The sequence below is a fragment of the Panthera tigris genome, chromosome E1, assembly GCF_018350195.1.
Source record: "Panthera tigris isolate Pti1 chromosome E1, P.tigris_Pti1_mat1.1, whole genome shotgun sequence".
NCBI lineage: Eukaryota > Metazoa > Chordata > Mammalia > Carnivora > Felidae > Panthera > Panthera tigris.
Window position 1 is genome coordinate 40700403 of NC_056673.1, and position 14852 is coordinate 40715254.

A 14852-nucleotide genomic window follows, 5' to 3' on the forward strand; every position below is an offset into this window, starting at 1 on the left:
GTGTGTGTGTGTGTGTGTGTGTGTGTGTGTGTATTTGTGTGCACACGTGTATTTTTAAAAAAATTTATATTTCAGTAATTTCTACACCCAATGTGTAGGCTTGAACTCACAACCCCAAGATCAAGAGTTGCATGCTCCACCAATTGAGCCAGCCAAACACCCCCCAAGTATATTTTATTTTTTAATAGAAATAATTGTTCACCTGTATTCATAATCTCGAAACCTCCAAGCAAAAAGAAACTTGTAACAAAAATAGGGGCTCAAGGGGGGGTGGGTGGGGGGGGGTGGGGGGGTGCCTGGGTGGCTCAGTTGGTTAAGCGTCCGACTTTGGCTCAGGTCATATCTCACGGTTCGTGAGTTCGATCCTCACATCAGGCTCTGTGCTGACAGCTCAGAGCCTGGAGCCTGCTTCAGATTCTGTTTCTCCCTGTTTCTCTGCCCCTCCCCCGCCTGCACTCTGTCTCTCTCTCTCTCTCTCTCTCTCTCTCTCTCTCTCCTTAAAAATAAAATAAAACATGGGGCGCCTGGGTGGCTCAGTCGGTTAAGCGTCCGACTTCGGCTCAGGTCACGATCTCGCGGTCCGCGGGTTCGAGCCCCGCGTCGCGCTCTGGGCTGATGGCTCAGAGCCTGGAGCCTGCTTCCGATTCTGTGTTTCCCTCTCTCTCTGCCCCTCCCCCGTTCATGCTGTGTCTCTCTCTGTCTGAAAAATAAATAAACGTTAAAAAAAAAATTAAAAAAAAATAAATAAATAAAATAAAACATTAAAAATTTTAAAATAAATTTAAATTTATTTTAATTTTAAATTTAAATTTAATTTTTATTTTAAATGTTATTTATTTTATAAATATAGCTTTTATAAATATAAAAAATATATATATAAAGCTATATAAAAAAGCTATATAAATATAGCTTTTATAAATATAAAATAAATATATTTTATAAATATAGCTCGAACCCACGAACTGCGAGATCATGACCTGAGGCCAAGTCAGACGCTAAACCAACTGAAACATCCATGCACCATCCCCCCCGCCCCAAATTTTTTTAAATGAAGAATAGTTGACACACAATAAATTTTATTTATTTATTTTATTTTAAATTTAAATTTAAATTTAAATTTAAAATAAATTTTAAAAATTTAAAAATAAATAGGGCTCAAGGCAATATCCAACTGAAGGTTCCCTTTTGGGAACCTCTTTCTCCTTCTCCTAAGAAAAGTTTTCTTCTCTGCAGATCATGCCCTTGTACATTCTCCCTAAAAATGTCCTGCAGGCTCCCTTTCCCACAACTCCCTCCTTAAAATACCACACAAACCTGGTAAACTGCTATATAAAACAAAACAACTCAACTGTAAAGCATAGCAAATCTCCAGCCTTAAATAAGGATGTGATCACAAATACAAAAAACCTACATCAGTTTGTCACGAGTTAAGAAAGTGCATTTCCAATTTTATTTTCTTTCTTTCAAAAATATTTATTAAGTAGGGGTGCCTGGCTGGCTCATTCGGTAGAGCAAGCAGCTCTTGATCTTGGGATCATTGAGTTCGAGCCCCATGCTGGATGTAGAGTTTACTTAAAAAAATTATTAACTATATATTGAATGTCAAGCACTAAGTGGGCAATATGACCATTCAAGTTAAATACATCCCTTGACCACTGATCCAACCAGATCCTTTCTACTGGAATTTTCCAATGCATTTCTTCATTCCAGATCTCGCCTTCTTTTTCCAAGTTACTAGAAACCCAATACAGAAACATTTGCCAGATTCTCTACTTCAGAAATCTCCTTGAACCAGTTTCTTGCTTCTCTGGCAAATATTTCAGGCCTGATGTCACAGAGGGTCTTCTCTGCCCTATGTCAATCAATCCTTTCCTTTCTTGCCATCTCAAGTTTTCTGAATTAAAAAAAAATTTTTTTTAGCGTTTATTCATTTTTGAGAGAGAGACAGAAAGAGAGAGAGAGAGAGAGAGAGAGAGAGAGAGAGAGAGAGAGAGAGAGCATGAGTGGGGGAGGGGCATATAGAGAGGTAGACACAGAATCCGAAGCAGACTGCAGGCTCCAGGCTCTGAGCTGTCAGCACAGAGCCCAACAAAGAGCTCGAACCCATGAACTGCGAGATCATGACCTGAGGCCAAGTCAGACGCTAAACCAACTGAAACATCCATGCACCATCCCCCCCGCCCCAAATTTTTTTAAATGAAGAATAGTTGACACACAATGTTGCATTAGTTTCAGGTGTACAACATAGTGATTTAACAACTCTATATGTTATGCTCTTCTCACCAAAGTGTAGCTACCATCTGTCACGATAAAATGCTATTATAATATCATTGACTATATTCCCTATGCTGTACCTTTTATTCTCATGACTTATTTATTCTATAACTGGAATCTTCTGTCTCTTACTCCCCTTCACTCATTGTCGTGCACTCTCCCCACCCCCGTCTTCTCTGGAAGCCATCAGTTCTCTGTATTTATGGTTCTGTTTCTGCTTTTCAATTGTTTATTTGTTTGTTTTTTAGATTCCACATATAGTGAAATTATATGGTATTTGTCTTTCTCTGTAAATTTCATTTCATCAAGAGCTTTTTTCCATGACATTCTTAACTTTCAAAGTTAAAAGGTTCCTTGCCCCATGTGTTGGTCACAAGAGTCTTGAGGGTTACATAAAATGTCACATGCCTCAGGCTCATTCATATCTCCTTGTGGATGTAATCACTAGCAAAGCTAAAGGAAGCTGACATTTCTTTGAGCTTCAAAGGAAGCCTCAAAATCTATTATGAAGAGATTTTTACTTTTTACCAAAAGACTTTTATCTTAAACATTGAGAGGCTTTGAAAGCAAAAGCAGCGTGTTATTTTGGGGAACAAAGTGTGAAACGGCAAAAGGGACCACTTCTATGGAAACACACTGCTAATCAGTATTTCAAGAATGATGGTCGAAGGTAGATTATAAGTCATCTAAATGTTGTGGCAGGGGAATTCTCTCATTCAACACTAAAATCAGTTCCTGGGGCGCCTGGCTGACTTGGTCGATGAAGCATGCAACTCTTGATCTTGGGGTCATGAGCCCCATGTTGGGAACAGAGCTTACTTTAAATACATACATACATACATACATACATACATACATACATACATACATGAAATTGGTTTAAAATGAGTTCCATGGTAGAATAGTTTAAGAACTAGAGTTCATTTTGGGGTGCCTGGGTGGCTCAGTCAGTTAATCGTCCGGCTTCGGCTCAGGTCATGATCTCACAGTTCATGAGTTCAAGTCTTGCATCTGGTTCTGTGCTGACAGCTCAGAGCCTGGAGCCTGCTTGGGATTCTGTCTCCCTCTCTCTCTGCCCCTCCCCCGCTTGCACTCTGTGTGTCTCTCTCTCTCTCTCAAAAATGAATAAATGCTAAAAATTAAAAAAAAAAAAGAACTAGAGTTCATTTTTACACAAAAGGGAAAAACAAAAAATCATTTTACTAGACACAAAACCATCATTAAACTGAGTAACATCTCAGAGGATGCAGAGAAGCGAAAGTAAAATTTTATTTTATGTTTTTAAACAACTCAAATTCCTTTTTTTTTATTTTTAAAGTTTTTATTTATTTATTTTGAGAGAGAGAAAGTGCAAGCAGAGGAGGAGCAGAGAGAGGAGAGAGCTAGAATCCTAAGCAGGATCTGCGCTACCAGCAAGGAGCCCAATGAGGGTCTCGAACTCATGAACCACGAGATCATGACCTGAACTGCAGTCGGATGCTTAACCAACTGAGCCACCCAAGCGCCCCATGAAAGTAAACATTTTTTTTAATTTTTAATTTTTTAATTTATTATTTTTTTAAATTTACATCCAAATTAGTTAGCATAGAGTGCAACAATGATTTCAGGAGTAGATTCCTTAATGCCCCTTACCCATTTAGCCCATTCCCCCTCCCACAACCCCTCCATTAATCCTCTGTTTGTTCTCCATATTTATAAGTCTCTTATGCTTTGTCCCTTTCCCTGTTTTTATATTATTTTTGTTTCCCTTCCCTTATGTTCATCTGTTTTGTCTCCTAAAGTCCTCATATGAGTGAAGTCCTATGGTATTTGTCTTTCTCTGACTGACTAATTTCACTTAGCATAGTAGCCTCCAGTTCCATCTATGTAGTTGCAAATGGCAAGATTTCATTCTTTTCGATTGCCGAGTAATACTCCATTGTGTGTATATATATATATATATATATATATATATATATATATATGTATATATATATATATATATATGTATATATACATATATATATACCACACCTTCTTTATCCATTCATCCATCGATGGACATTCGGGCTCTTTCCATACTTTGGCTGTTGTTGATAGTGCTGCTATAAAAATGGGGGTGCATGTGTCCCTTCGAAACAGCACACCTGTATCCCTTGGATAAATACCTAGTAGTGCAATTGCTGGCTCGTATTTTTAGTTTTTTGAGGAACCTCCATACTGTTTTCCAGAGTGGCTGCACCAGCTTGCATTCCCAGAAAGTAAAATTTTAAATCACAATTTTCCTGTTTGCTGCCAACTACTTGCAGGTGAAGAGTTGGAAAATTACACAGACGAAAATTTTCTTCCCAAGATTGGTAAGCAAAGTGTACTAGGTTGAATTGTAATCCCCCAGAACTCATGTTCACTCAGAATCTGTGAATGTGACCTTATTTGGAAAGAGCATGTTTGCAGATATAATCAAGTTACAATGAGGTCGTAGAGGATTAAGGTGGACCCTGATCCAATAGCTGGTATCATAAGAAGAGAGAAATTTAGAGGTGCCTGGGTGGCTTGGTCAATTGAGCATCAGACTCTTGATTTCAGCTCAGGTCATGATCCCAGGGTCATGGAATCCAGCCCAGTGTCTGGGTCCTTGCTGAGCATGGAGCCTGCTTGGGATTCACTCTCTCCCTCTGCCCCTCTCTCCCACTCGCGCTCTCTTTCTCAAAAAAAAAGGGGGGGGATTTGAATCTAGATACTGACACACAGAGCAGAATGCCGTGTGAAGATAGAGGGAACGACAGTAGGGATGCACCTACAAGTCAAGGACTGCTGAGGATGGCAGGCAATGACTACAAACTAGGAAGAGAGAATGAAGGATTCTTCTCTAGAGCCTTCAGAAATATCATGGTTTCAGCCTTCCAGTCTCCAGGACTGTGAGAGAATAAATTTCTGTTATTTATACCACTCAGTTTGTGCTAATTTGTACAGCAGCCCCAGGAAACTAATACAGGAAGCATATGGAAAGGAGAGACACTGAGTAAATATGTATTTCAAAACACTTGGCTTAACTTTAATACTCTCCTGTAAGCCCCATCTAGGAATTTAAGTTGGATGAACAAACATGAGCTGACCTTTCACTACTGGGACTTTGGACAATTGTGGTGCATTCATTCAAACTAAAAAATAAAGGGAAAAAAAGAAAAGCATTTATTTTAATCCTTCCACTATAGTTACAATTCTTGTAGATTTTTGAGACTCTGCAAGATCACTGCCTCTGTTGTCTGTTTTGTCTTGGTAGTGCAGAACTAATTTTTGTAGATTTTATTGAAACATTTTCAAAAATGCTAGGCAGCTCAGTTTAAGACACCCAGAACTGCATTACTTGCTAAGCTTCATTTAGAATTGCTCACATTTTCCATGGATGTGTGATCAACAGCATTTTATATTTGATCTTGTTGGACATATGCTGTACTTGTTCAACAGAAAGACGAGCACAACCCAGAAGATTCTTTCATCTTCTTTCTTTCCTCCAGAAGCATACAGGTAATCAGAGATAAAATCAACATAAATGCTTGATTATTCTGGATCAAAGTATTTCTTTCATTTTTGGGCTAAGTTGGTGTTATTTGCCTACTATGATGAAAATAAAATCTGATTTTGGTCTAATATTAGTACTATTTCTCTTCTATTTCATTAGCCTTTGTCTCCTCTTCTGAACAAAATTCTACTATCCTTCGATGCCCATCTTGAATGTCATGTCTTCTTAAAGCCTTCTCTAGGGCCGGCCAATAGGGCCAAATGGTAGCTCTCTTCTCTGGGTTTCCATAAACTTTTGTTCTAATCTCTGCTATATGACATATGTTACATTACAGTTAGTTGTTTGTCTGACTCCTCTGATGGACTGTGGGCTCCTTGCTCATTTTTGCATTTCCAGCTTCCAGCATTATGCCCAGTATATAGCAAGCACTTAGTAGATGTTTGCTGAAGAAATGATGGATTTTTGATGACTGAAAGCTATTTTTAAAAGTATTCTTCATCATGGAACTTAAAGAGTGTTATACCTCATAGGTATGCTTTGATGTAGAATAACTTTGAGAACTGTAAATGGAATACAAACATTAGCACTATTGTGCTGAACTTGATCCTGCAAAGTTGGCACTGACTCCTAACACCTTTTCTGATTTCTAGCTTCTGCTCTGAACCTTTCTCAGCTGTCCCTCATATCTCTGTTATAAAAATAGAAGAATCTGTTACAAGCTCTCCTCCCCACCGGTAATGAAATCCATAAAATAAAGGGGATAAAGAAAAGAGGCAGGGGGTGATCATATTCTTTTTTGTCTGATACCTGTGTTTTTTTGTTGATAGTAGATTTCTATTAGGAGGCCCCCATTTCTTTCAGGGTCATTCATTCATTCATTCATTCAAGAAATAGTACTTACTATTGAATGAGTAGGCCCGATGCTAGGGGAGAAAAGGAATTTATAGTTTGGTGATAGAAAAAAAAAAAAAAAGCCAAGTAGAAAGTACTGTGTTTTCTAAAAGAGACACAGACAAGTCCATGAGAATTTCAAAGAGGAAAATGAAGCTCAAGAACCAAATTGCTCAAGTTCACACACCTTGTAATCGTTAGAGCTGAGGTTTATTTCTCTTAAATTTGATACAAGATGGAATGAATGGAGGAACTGAGATACAAGCCTAGGTCAGGCTGGTACAAAAGCCTGTGCTCTGCGACACTACTCCATGCTGCTTCCCATTGGCTCCTGCTTTAGTTATCTGAAAGAGGCTAATGGACCTACTCTACTAGGATATCAGCAATGAAAATAAAAAGGGTAAGTGGGTAGAGGCAAGAAACAAATGCAGGACACACAATTAGCATGACATAGCAACTGACTCAATGTGGAGAGAAAAAGAAAGAATGGAATTAGAGAAGGCTTAAGCTTGGAACCTGGGTAGCCAGGAAAACAATAATGCCATCAGTAGGATTAATGATCTCAGGGAAAGGGCCAGTTTTTTATTCAGTGAGAGCTCTGATCCTTCGAAACTCTGCTGTCATGTCACCTCCTCAATGTAATCTTTTCTGAGATTCTCAGGTCCATTATACGGTATTTTGTATCTCAACGACAGTAAGGTAATGGCGATGATAATTAACAGTTTTTGAATGCAGACTGAGGGCTAAGTGTGTACTAACTTCCTTTTATTCCTCACAATAACCATGTGATGTAAGTATTATTATTAACCCCATTTTACAGAGGAGGAAACTGGGGCTTAGAGAGTCCTAATGCTATAAGTATGAAATGGCAGGGGCACCTGGGTGGCTCAGTAGGTTAAGCGTCCGACTTCGGCTCACGATTTGTGAGTTCGAGCCCCACATCAGGCTCGCTGCTGTCAGCTCAGAGCCCACTTTGAATCCTCTGTCCCTTTCTCTCCACCCCTCCCCCACTTGTTCTCTCTCAAAAATAAATAAACATTAAAATTTTGTTTCAAAAAAAAGTATGCTTGTCACATAATAAGTATGAATCATTGCACTCATCTCTCTCCTGTAATTACTGGAACTTTCTTTCTCACTGAGCTGTGAACTCCTCTAGGACAGGAAGTGTGTCTGTTCCATTTTTCCTTTCCCCAGCAGCTGGCACCACGTTCGCCACGGGTTCGGCCTTCGGCAAGCATCTGTTGCCTGAATGGCATTATTCAGGCGGCTTGAAATTCCATCTCTGAGCCTAGGAGAAGGGAGGTGGATGGAAAAATAGGTATGAGTTCCACACATAGACATTTACACCTGACAAGAAGCAGGACTGCCAAGGTAGAGAGCATGGAGGGAATAGAACACTGGAGAAAGATTGATGGCAGGAGATGACAGAAGCCAGAAAAGGGACTTGAGAGGATATACTTTCAAGGAAACCATGAGAAAAAAGAGAGTTCAAGGGGATTGAGGTGAGTCCAGATGAAAGCCTGTCTTAAAGGTGGAGTATGAAAAATTTGTGGTTAGCAAGCACCTGACTCTGAGGTTTAAAAAAAAAAAGGGGGGGGGGGTGCTTTTTTTGAGTCTCATAAAAAGGAAATGATAGTCATTGTGTAATAGTATTCTAAAACTTGGCAGGCTTTCAAGTGTGAGTCTCTATCTGCCTTGCCGGGAAAGTTGAGACAGCTAGGGGACGTTGAAGATCACAGGAAGATCACATTGAGAACCATGTTGAAGATCACCTGTCCAAGGTGCTACTTCTCAACTAAATCGTAATGGAGTCAAGTTATATCTTCACTCACAATATGAGATAGGAAATTCAAATAAAACGTCCGTTTTTGCCCTTCATTATTAGTTTTAGGCTGGTAAAGCAGGATTGATGATGTCTGTGCCAAGTGGACAAAATTATCAGCATTAGGTTTTTACCCGAAGTATCTTCTTCACTACACTTCAATCTCAGTAGGGTTCCACCACCCACAGAGACTGAATAACCGGTTTTCCAAGTTTTTCCTGATGGAGCTCTGGTTTCTACAAATGATTTGGGATCCCTACTCCTCCTTAGGGAGTCGATATCAGTACTGAGAAAGGCGTTTTTTATAAAGAGTAGGTAGCACCACTTTTGCGTTTAAAGAAACCAAACTTTAAGTTATTCTTCTAAGGTTTTTGAGGAATAGAAAACCCTTCAGTGGTCAAATGGGCCCGCAGGAATCTTGCCGAACAAGATAAAAATTTACTGTCACAACACATGGTCTTATGGGGATTTTCCCACTAACTGGAGGAAAACAGAGCCTGGACGCTTGCTGGAGGGACTGAACCAAGCACTTTCCTAAAAAGGGCTTTTCCACACTTAGGTGAAAGAGCCCCTGTTCAAGGCTCTACAACGGATCTGGCACCTTGAGCAAGGTGTTGCTCACTCCGGGGCTTAAATGTTCTCTTCTATAAATTAAGGGTAAAGGGTGCGTGTGTATGTAGAGGAGCCTGGACTGTAAGCGCTTTTAAGCTCCTCTCCAGGTTTCTGGTCATTTCATAATGATTTCTCCCCTTCCTTTATGTTTCTTCTGTCGAAAAAAAGCTGTGAATTCTTCGGATATGAAAAGAAAAAAAAGCAGGCAGCTTCGCCTCAAGGGTAAGTATTAGGGAGAAGGAATTCTGAAGGGCGCGGGGACTCAGGGCCTCCAGCACCCGCACCAGCAGGCCCCACTGGAACCTCCGCCCCGCGGGACCGGGTGCCACGGCCGCGCGCACAATATGGCGTCAGCACTCTGGGTCTTGCCCGCGCCCCCGCGACTCTGCACTGCGGCAGCCGGCCGAGGCTCCACCCCATTGGCTGACTGCAATGAGGTCATCGTGGGGGCGGAGCCAGCCGCTACGCGGGGGCAGGGCTTTGCGGACGCACGCACGTCGAGCGCAGCTGTCCCGAGCCGCGGAGGCTGCGGGCTTGGTCTGGGGCGGCTGCTTTGGCTGCGGCCCGGCCCGCGGCTGAAGGTGAGCCGGGGATGTAGGTACAGCGCGGCAGGGAGCGGCCCCGGAAGGGCACAAGAAATCGTTCTAACAGCCTCCTCGCTTGTCAAAGGAATTAGCAGGGATCTTAGGTCTTTGAGAGGAAATGGGGTTCACCCCTCTTTGGGCGCCCCTCTTGTGGGCAGAGGAATTGGAGGTTCGCTCCTCTTTGGAGGCCCTGATCCTTCCCCCCCATTTAAGGTGGGGGCGGAGGAACTGAAGGTTATTGGGTAGGCAGAAGAATTTGGGGGGCTTCTTAAAGGGGCTCCCCATTTGAGGGTTCCCCCCTTTTAATCGTCACTTCTGGAGGTAGGTGTGCCTGGGCTCAGAGAATTCCTGCTTTCTCACTGGGTAGACAGGAAATGAAGCAGGTGAATTTGAGTACCTCGTAGGAGACGAGGACTGGATGACAATAATGAGGCGGGCGCCGGGCGCTTTATTTGTATTCATCTTGTGCAGAATTACTGTTTCTTCATATTTTGTTTTGTGACATCGTCCCACCCCTGAATCGCTTTGGCCTGGTTTTCTGTTTGGCTCCAGTGGGGGAGAGATGTTCTCGGGAGACTTGTAATCATTAAAGAACAGAAGCAGGGAGGCAACTCTGGAGGCTGTCATTATTGGCAGCCCCTGAACTATGCTGATCAGGCATAATTTTACCGGCTTTAGAGGCTGTGGAATCTCTCCTTGTTTGGGGGAAGATGTGGGAGGGCTGATAACAGCTGTTTTGAGTGACTCAGGTATAGACGATTTTAAAGTCAAGCTACGTAATCTCTTGAGAAATCCTTGCTTATATATGAGTGTGTTATTTTGTGCCCTGAACATCAAATGCACAAAGGTTTTGTCATTCAAATTTCTCAAAATGTCTTCCAGCCTTGCAGAGTAGCTCTTCTTTTGATGCCAGTTTCACCTATCATTATGGATGCCTTCGTGATACTAAAAATACTGTATGGTGTGCTGAGTTTAGATACGCTGCAGTCTGTGCCTTACAATAGCTGATTGCGAACAAATAATTGCAGTTTCAGGACCACTGATAGCGCCATTGTCTTTCATACCGGGCGAGGATAAGACAGCCCTAAAAGAAATCTTTATTGGCTTATGTATGAGAAGCTTTAACAGATGGAAGAATGTAATTAATCTTGAAGGATGGGGATAAGAAACGGAAAGCTAAGGAGGTGGCCAGTTTATACCCTGTGGCTTGATAAAAACTGCTTTGTCATTATCAATGTACTCCTGTCATGCTGGACTTGAAATCCAGCTTAATATGCAAGCTGGCTTTTTTTTTTTTTTTTTTTTAAGTAGGTTCCACACCCAACCTGGGGCTTGAAACTCATGACCCTGAGATCAAGAGTCACGTGCTGTACCCACTGAACCAGCCAGGCGCCCCTTTCTCTCTCTCTCTCTCTCTCTCTCTCTCTCTTTTTTTTTTAGATAATGCTGATGTGTTTAGATTCCTTAGGGAGAAAATGGTGTTTTCTGAGAAGTTGGAAGGTTAAACCCTTTAAGGTAGCCTTAGCTCTAGGGTAGTGCTGGGACTCTGAGAGTTAGAAATGGGCAGTAGAGGGTAGAAAACTAATTTCAAGGGAGACATCCTTTATGAGAGGGTAATCTAGGTCTCTTCTGTTTCCTGACACAAACCAAAAACAGGTTGTGTAGTGTGAACGCCACTGAGTCATAATACCCTGTCCAGGGTATTTAAAGAGCTGTTTGGGAATCCCAGTTCCTGTTTTTAACCTGGATACATTCTTATGTATTGAGATGCCCCAAAGTATTGTCATTTGATCCTGGTGTTGACTGCAAAGGAAGTGACTTTTCATCTGCAGGAGAGGATTTAGTAACAGTCTTTTGCAATTTCTCCTTTCCATCTTTCTAAGCAGGATGTTAAAAATCTGTCCGCAAGGGGTAGAAGATATGGAATGCAAAACAAAAGAGCTTTACTGCGGTGTTGTTTGCTCTTAGCCCTCTTGGTAATATCTGAGGTCATGCGGTTTTCTCTTTTTGCTTTAGGTTGGAGAGAAATCCATACACTCCATTGACTGGCACTTTCTGCCACCATGGGGGAGCTTTTCCGGAGTGAGGAGATGACGCTGGCCCAGCTTTTTCTACAATCAGAAGCTGCTTATTGTTGCGTCAGTGAATTAGGAGAACTGGGAAAGGTTCAATTTCGTGATGTAAGTAGTTGTGGGGCTGCTTGTTGAATGCCTTAAACTCTGTTTTTTCTTGTCATGGCTAATTACCTTATGATGAATGTTGGGTTTTATTTGCAAAAATAACTTTAGAGGGGCGCCTGGGTGGCTTGGTCGGTTAGGCGTCCGACTTCGGCTCAGGTCATGATCTCACGTTCTGTGAGTTCGAGCCCCGTGTCGGGCTCTGTGCTGACAGCTCAGAGCCTGGAGCCTGTTTCAGATTCTGTGTCTCCCTCTCTCTCTGCCCCTCCCCTGTTCATGCTCTGTCTCTCTCTGTCTCAAAAATAAATAAATGTTAAAAAAAAAAAATTAAAAAAAAATAACATTATAGCACTGGCTTACTGTTGGTAGAGTGTACATTTCGAGTTGTCTCTCTAGAGGTGAGAATGTTTGTGCCAAAATTTCCATGATTTTACTAGCTCCCCCTTTGCAAATAATCCTATACAATCTCAAGGTAATTGATTGGGATGCGGGTAGAGGACACACCAAGGCTTGCACATTGCTTTTGGCCTCTTTAACACCTGTGGCAGGTTATTTAAAAAATGTCATAGCTCTTCCATACAGTAGGACATGTTTATTACAAAATCTGATGCATCAACGTACAGATATAGAAGTAAGCATATACTAAATATCCATTATTTTGAAGCATTATGCTGAGCACTTAGAGAAGATATCTAAAGAAAATCAGCAGTCTAAGAGTATAAAAAAGTATGCCCTAAGGGGCTTGCAGTCTGCTGAAGAAGGCACAACATACCCTGTTGAAAGGAAAGAGGAGTTAACAGTTCCCTAATTACGCATCTCAAAGCTCCAGGTACTTTCACTGATAGCATTCACGGTAGTTGTGGTTTTACATTCACTAGTGTTAGTAGTTGATTAGTCTCTGTCTTCTACTGTCATCTTAGGATGCTGAAGACAATCATTGTATCCTTTGTGTCCACATACAGGATACTGTCAGCATTTGTTGGAATGAATAGGTGACAGAGGAGTGGTCAGAATGGGGTGGGATTAATCAATATTGGCTTCCTGGAACTGGCACACTGAAATTACACAAATATAGTCCAGTGACATAGTATACTTTTTATTATCTTTGAACCTTCTTATGCCTTCCCTCTTTGAATGTTCTCCTACCTGATTCTGATTCCTTTTCTTATCATCCTGAGGGCTCACTGTTATCTTCCACTAACCTCTCTTATCTTCTCCATCTTGGCTTTCTGTGTCATTATTCCTCAAGCTCTCTCCTCTGCTCTGTCTGGAGAAGCTTGTCCATAGCCACATCTTCCTTTACCACCTTTTTTGATGACCTCATCTATTCTCAAATCTTCCATCTTATTTGTTGAGCCCCAAATCTATGTCTCTGGCCCTGACAGTTCTCAAACACCATCCGTAAATTTACAACTCTCTAAGAATTTTGTCATTTCTACTTCTCATGGTAGCCTGTCTAAATCCCAGCACCTTACCTTCTCCCAAACTATTTCTTCATCCTGACTTCCTAAGTTTGAGCTAATGTATTGATAGTCTTCCAGTTTTCTAGATTTGAGACCTAAATCAAACCTAAGTCACCCTTAATTTGAAACCAAAGGAAGTTGGTCCTATAGTGTCTCCCCCTTCCTAACACCCATTGTATCTATTCAGCATTTTTTTTTTTTTTTTTTTTTTTGAGGGAGAGAGAGGGTGGGAGGGGCAGAGAGTGTGGGGGAGAGAGAATCCCAGGCTTTCAGTGCAGAGCCTGACATGGGGCTCAAACTCACGAACCGTGAGATCATGACCTGAGCTGAAATCCAGAGTTGGATGTTTAACCGACTGAGCCACCCCTGTGCCCCTCTCTTCAGCATTCTTAAATTTTACTTATGATGTATTGCAATCAGACAAAAAATTACAGGGAATAACATAATGAATACCTCCATTTCTACTGTCTACTTAAGAGATAAACATTCATGTAATTGAAGGCTCCTGTGTAGTCTTCCTGCATGCTATTTCTCTCCCCACCTCCCTACAGGTAACCTCTGCAATGATTTTTGCCTTTTTTTTTTTTTTTTTTTTTTTTTTTTAAGTAAGTCTATGCCCAACATGGGGCTTGAACTCATGATCCCAGGACTGAGAGTCACATCCTCTCCCGACTGAGCCAGCCATGTTTGAGCCAGCCATGTTTTGCTTTTATCATTCCCATGTATTTTTATTTTTTACTCTTGCTACATATGTGTGTATCGCTAAATAATAATATATGCTAGTATGATTTTGCATGTTTTAAAACTGTATGCATGGCATATTGTATGTATCTTTCAGCACCGTGCTTTTGAAATTCATTATTTGTGAGATTTGACCACCTGTTACAGGTAGCATTAGTTCATTTCTTAAAATTGCTATATAGTTATTGTAAGAATATATACAGTTTATAATTTTTTCCTTCTGATGAACATTTAAGTAATTGCAGTTCTTTGTTATTACAGTGTTACAAGGAAGATTCTTGTATATGTCTCCCGGTATACATGTGTGATAGTTTCTCCAGGGCAGTGGTTCTCAAAATTTTTGGTCTAAGGTCCTCTTTACACTCTGAAAACATGATTGAGGATCCTAAAGAGCTTTTATGAGTTATAGCTGTCAATATTTATTGGAAATTAAAATGAAGATATGTTTAAAATACTTATTTAAAAACTCACAATAATAGGGGCGCGTGGGTGGCTCAGTCAGTTAAGCGGCCGACTTCGGCTCAGGTCATGATCTCGCGGTCCGTGAGTTCGAGCCCCGCGTCGGGCTCTGTGCTGACAGCTCAGAGCCTGGAGCCTATTTCAGATTCTGTGTCTCCCTCTCTCTGACCCTCCCCCGTTCATGCTCTGTCTCTCTCTGTCTCAAAAATAAATAAATGTAAAAAAAAAAATTTTTTTTTAAATAAAAAAAAACTCACAATAATAAGCCTGATATGTGTTATCATAAGTAGTATTTTTTAAAAAAAATAATTATATTTTCCAAAATAA

At 41.0% G+C, this 14852-nt stretch overlaps 1 protein-coding gene across 6 annotated transcripts in view; it reads left to right on the top strand.

Moving 5' to 3' along the window:
- The first annotated feature begins 9584 nt into the window (after positions 1-9584).
- Positions 9585-14852, top strand: part of ATP6V0A1 (ATPase H+ transporting V0 subunit a1) — a 55711-nt gene continuing 50443 nt past the window's right edge. For all 6 annotated transcript variants that reach the window (XM_042967412.1, XM_015540022.2, XM_042967416.1 and 3 more), the window contains exons 1-2: positions 9585-9682; positions 11702-11865. In XM_042967412.1, the coding sequence (XP_042823346.1) occupies positions 11749-11865 (117 nt within the window). In that variant the 5' untranslated portion in view covers positions 9585-9682; positions 11702-11748. The remainder of the gene's footprint in view (positions 9683-11701; positions 11866-14852) is intronic.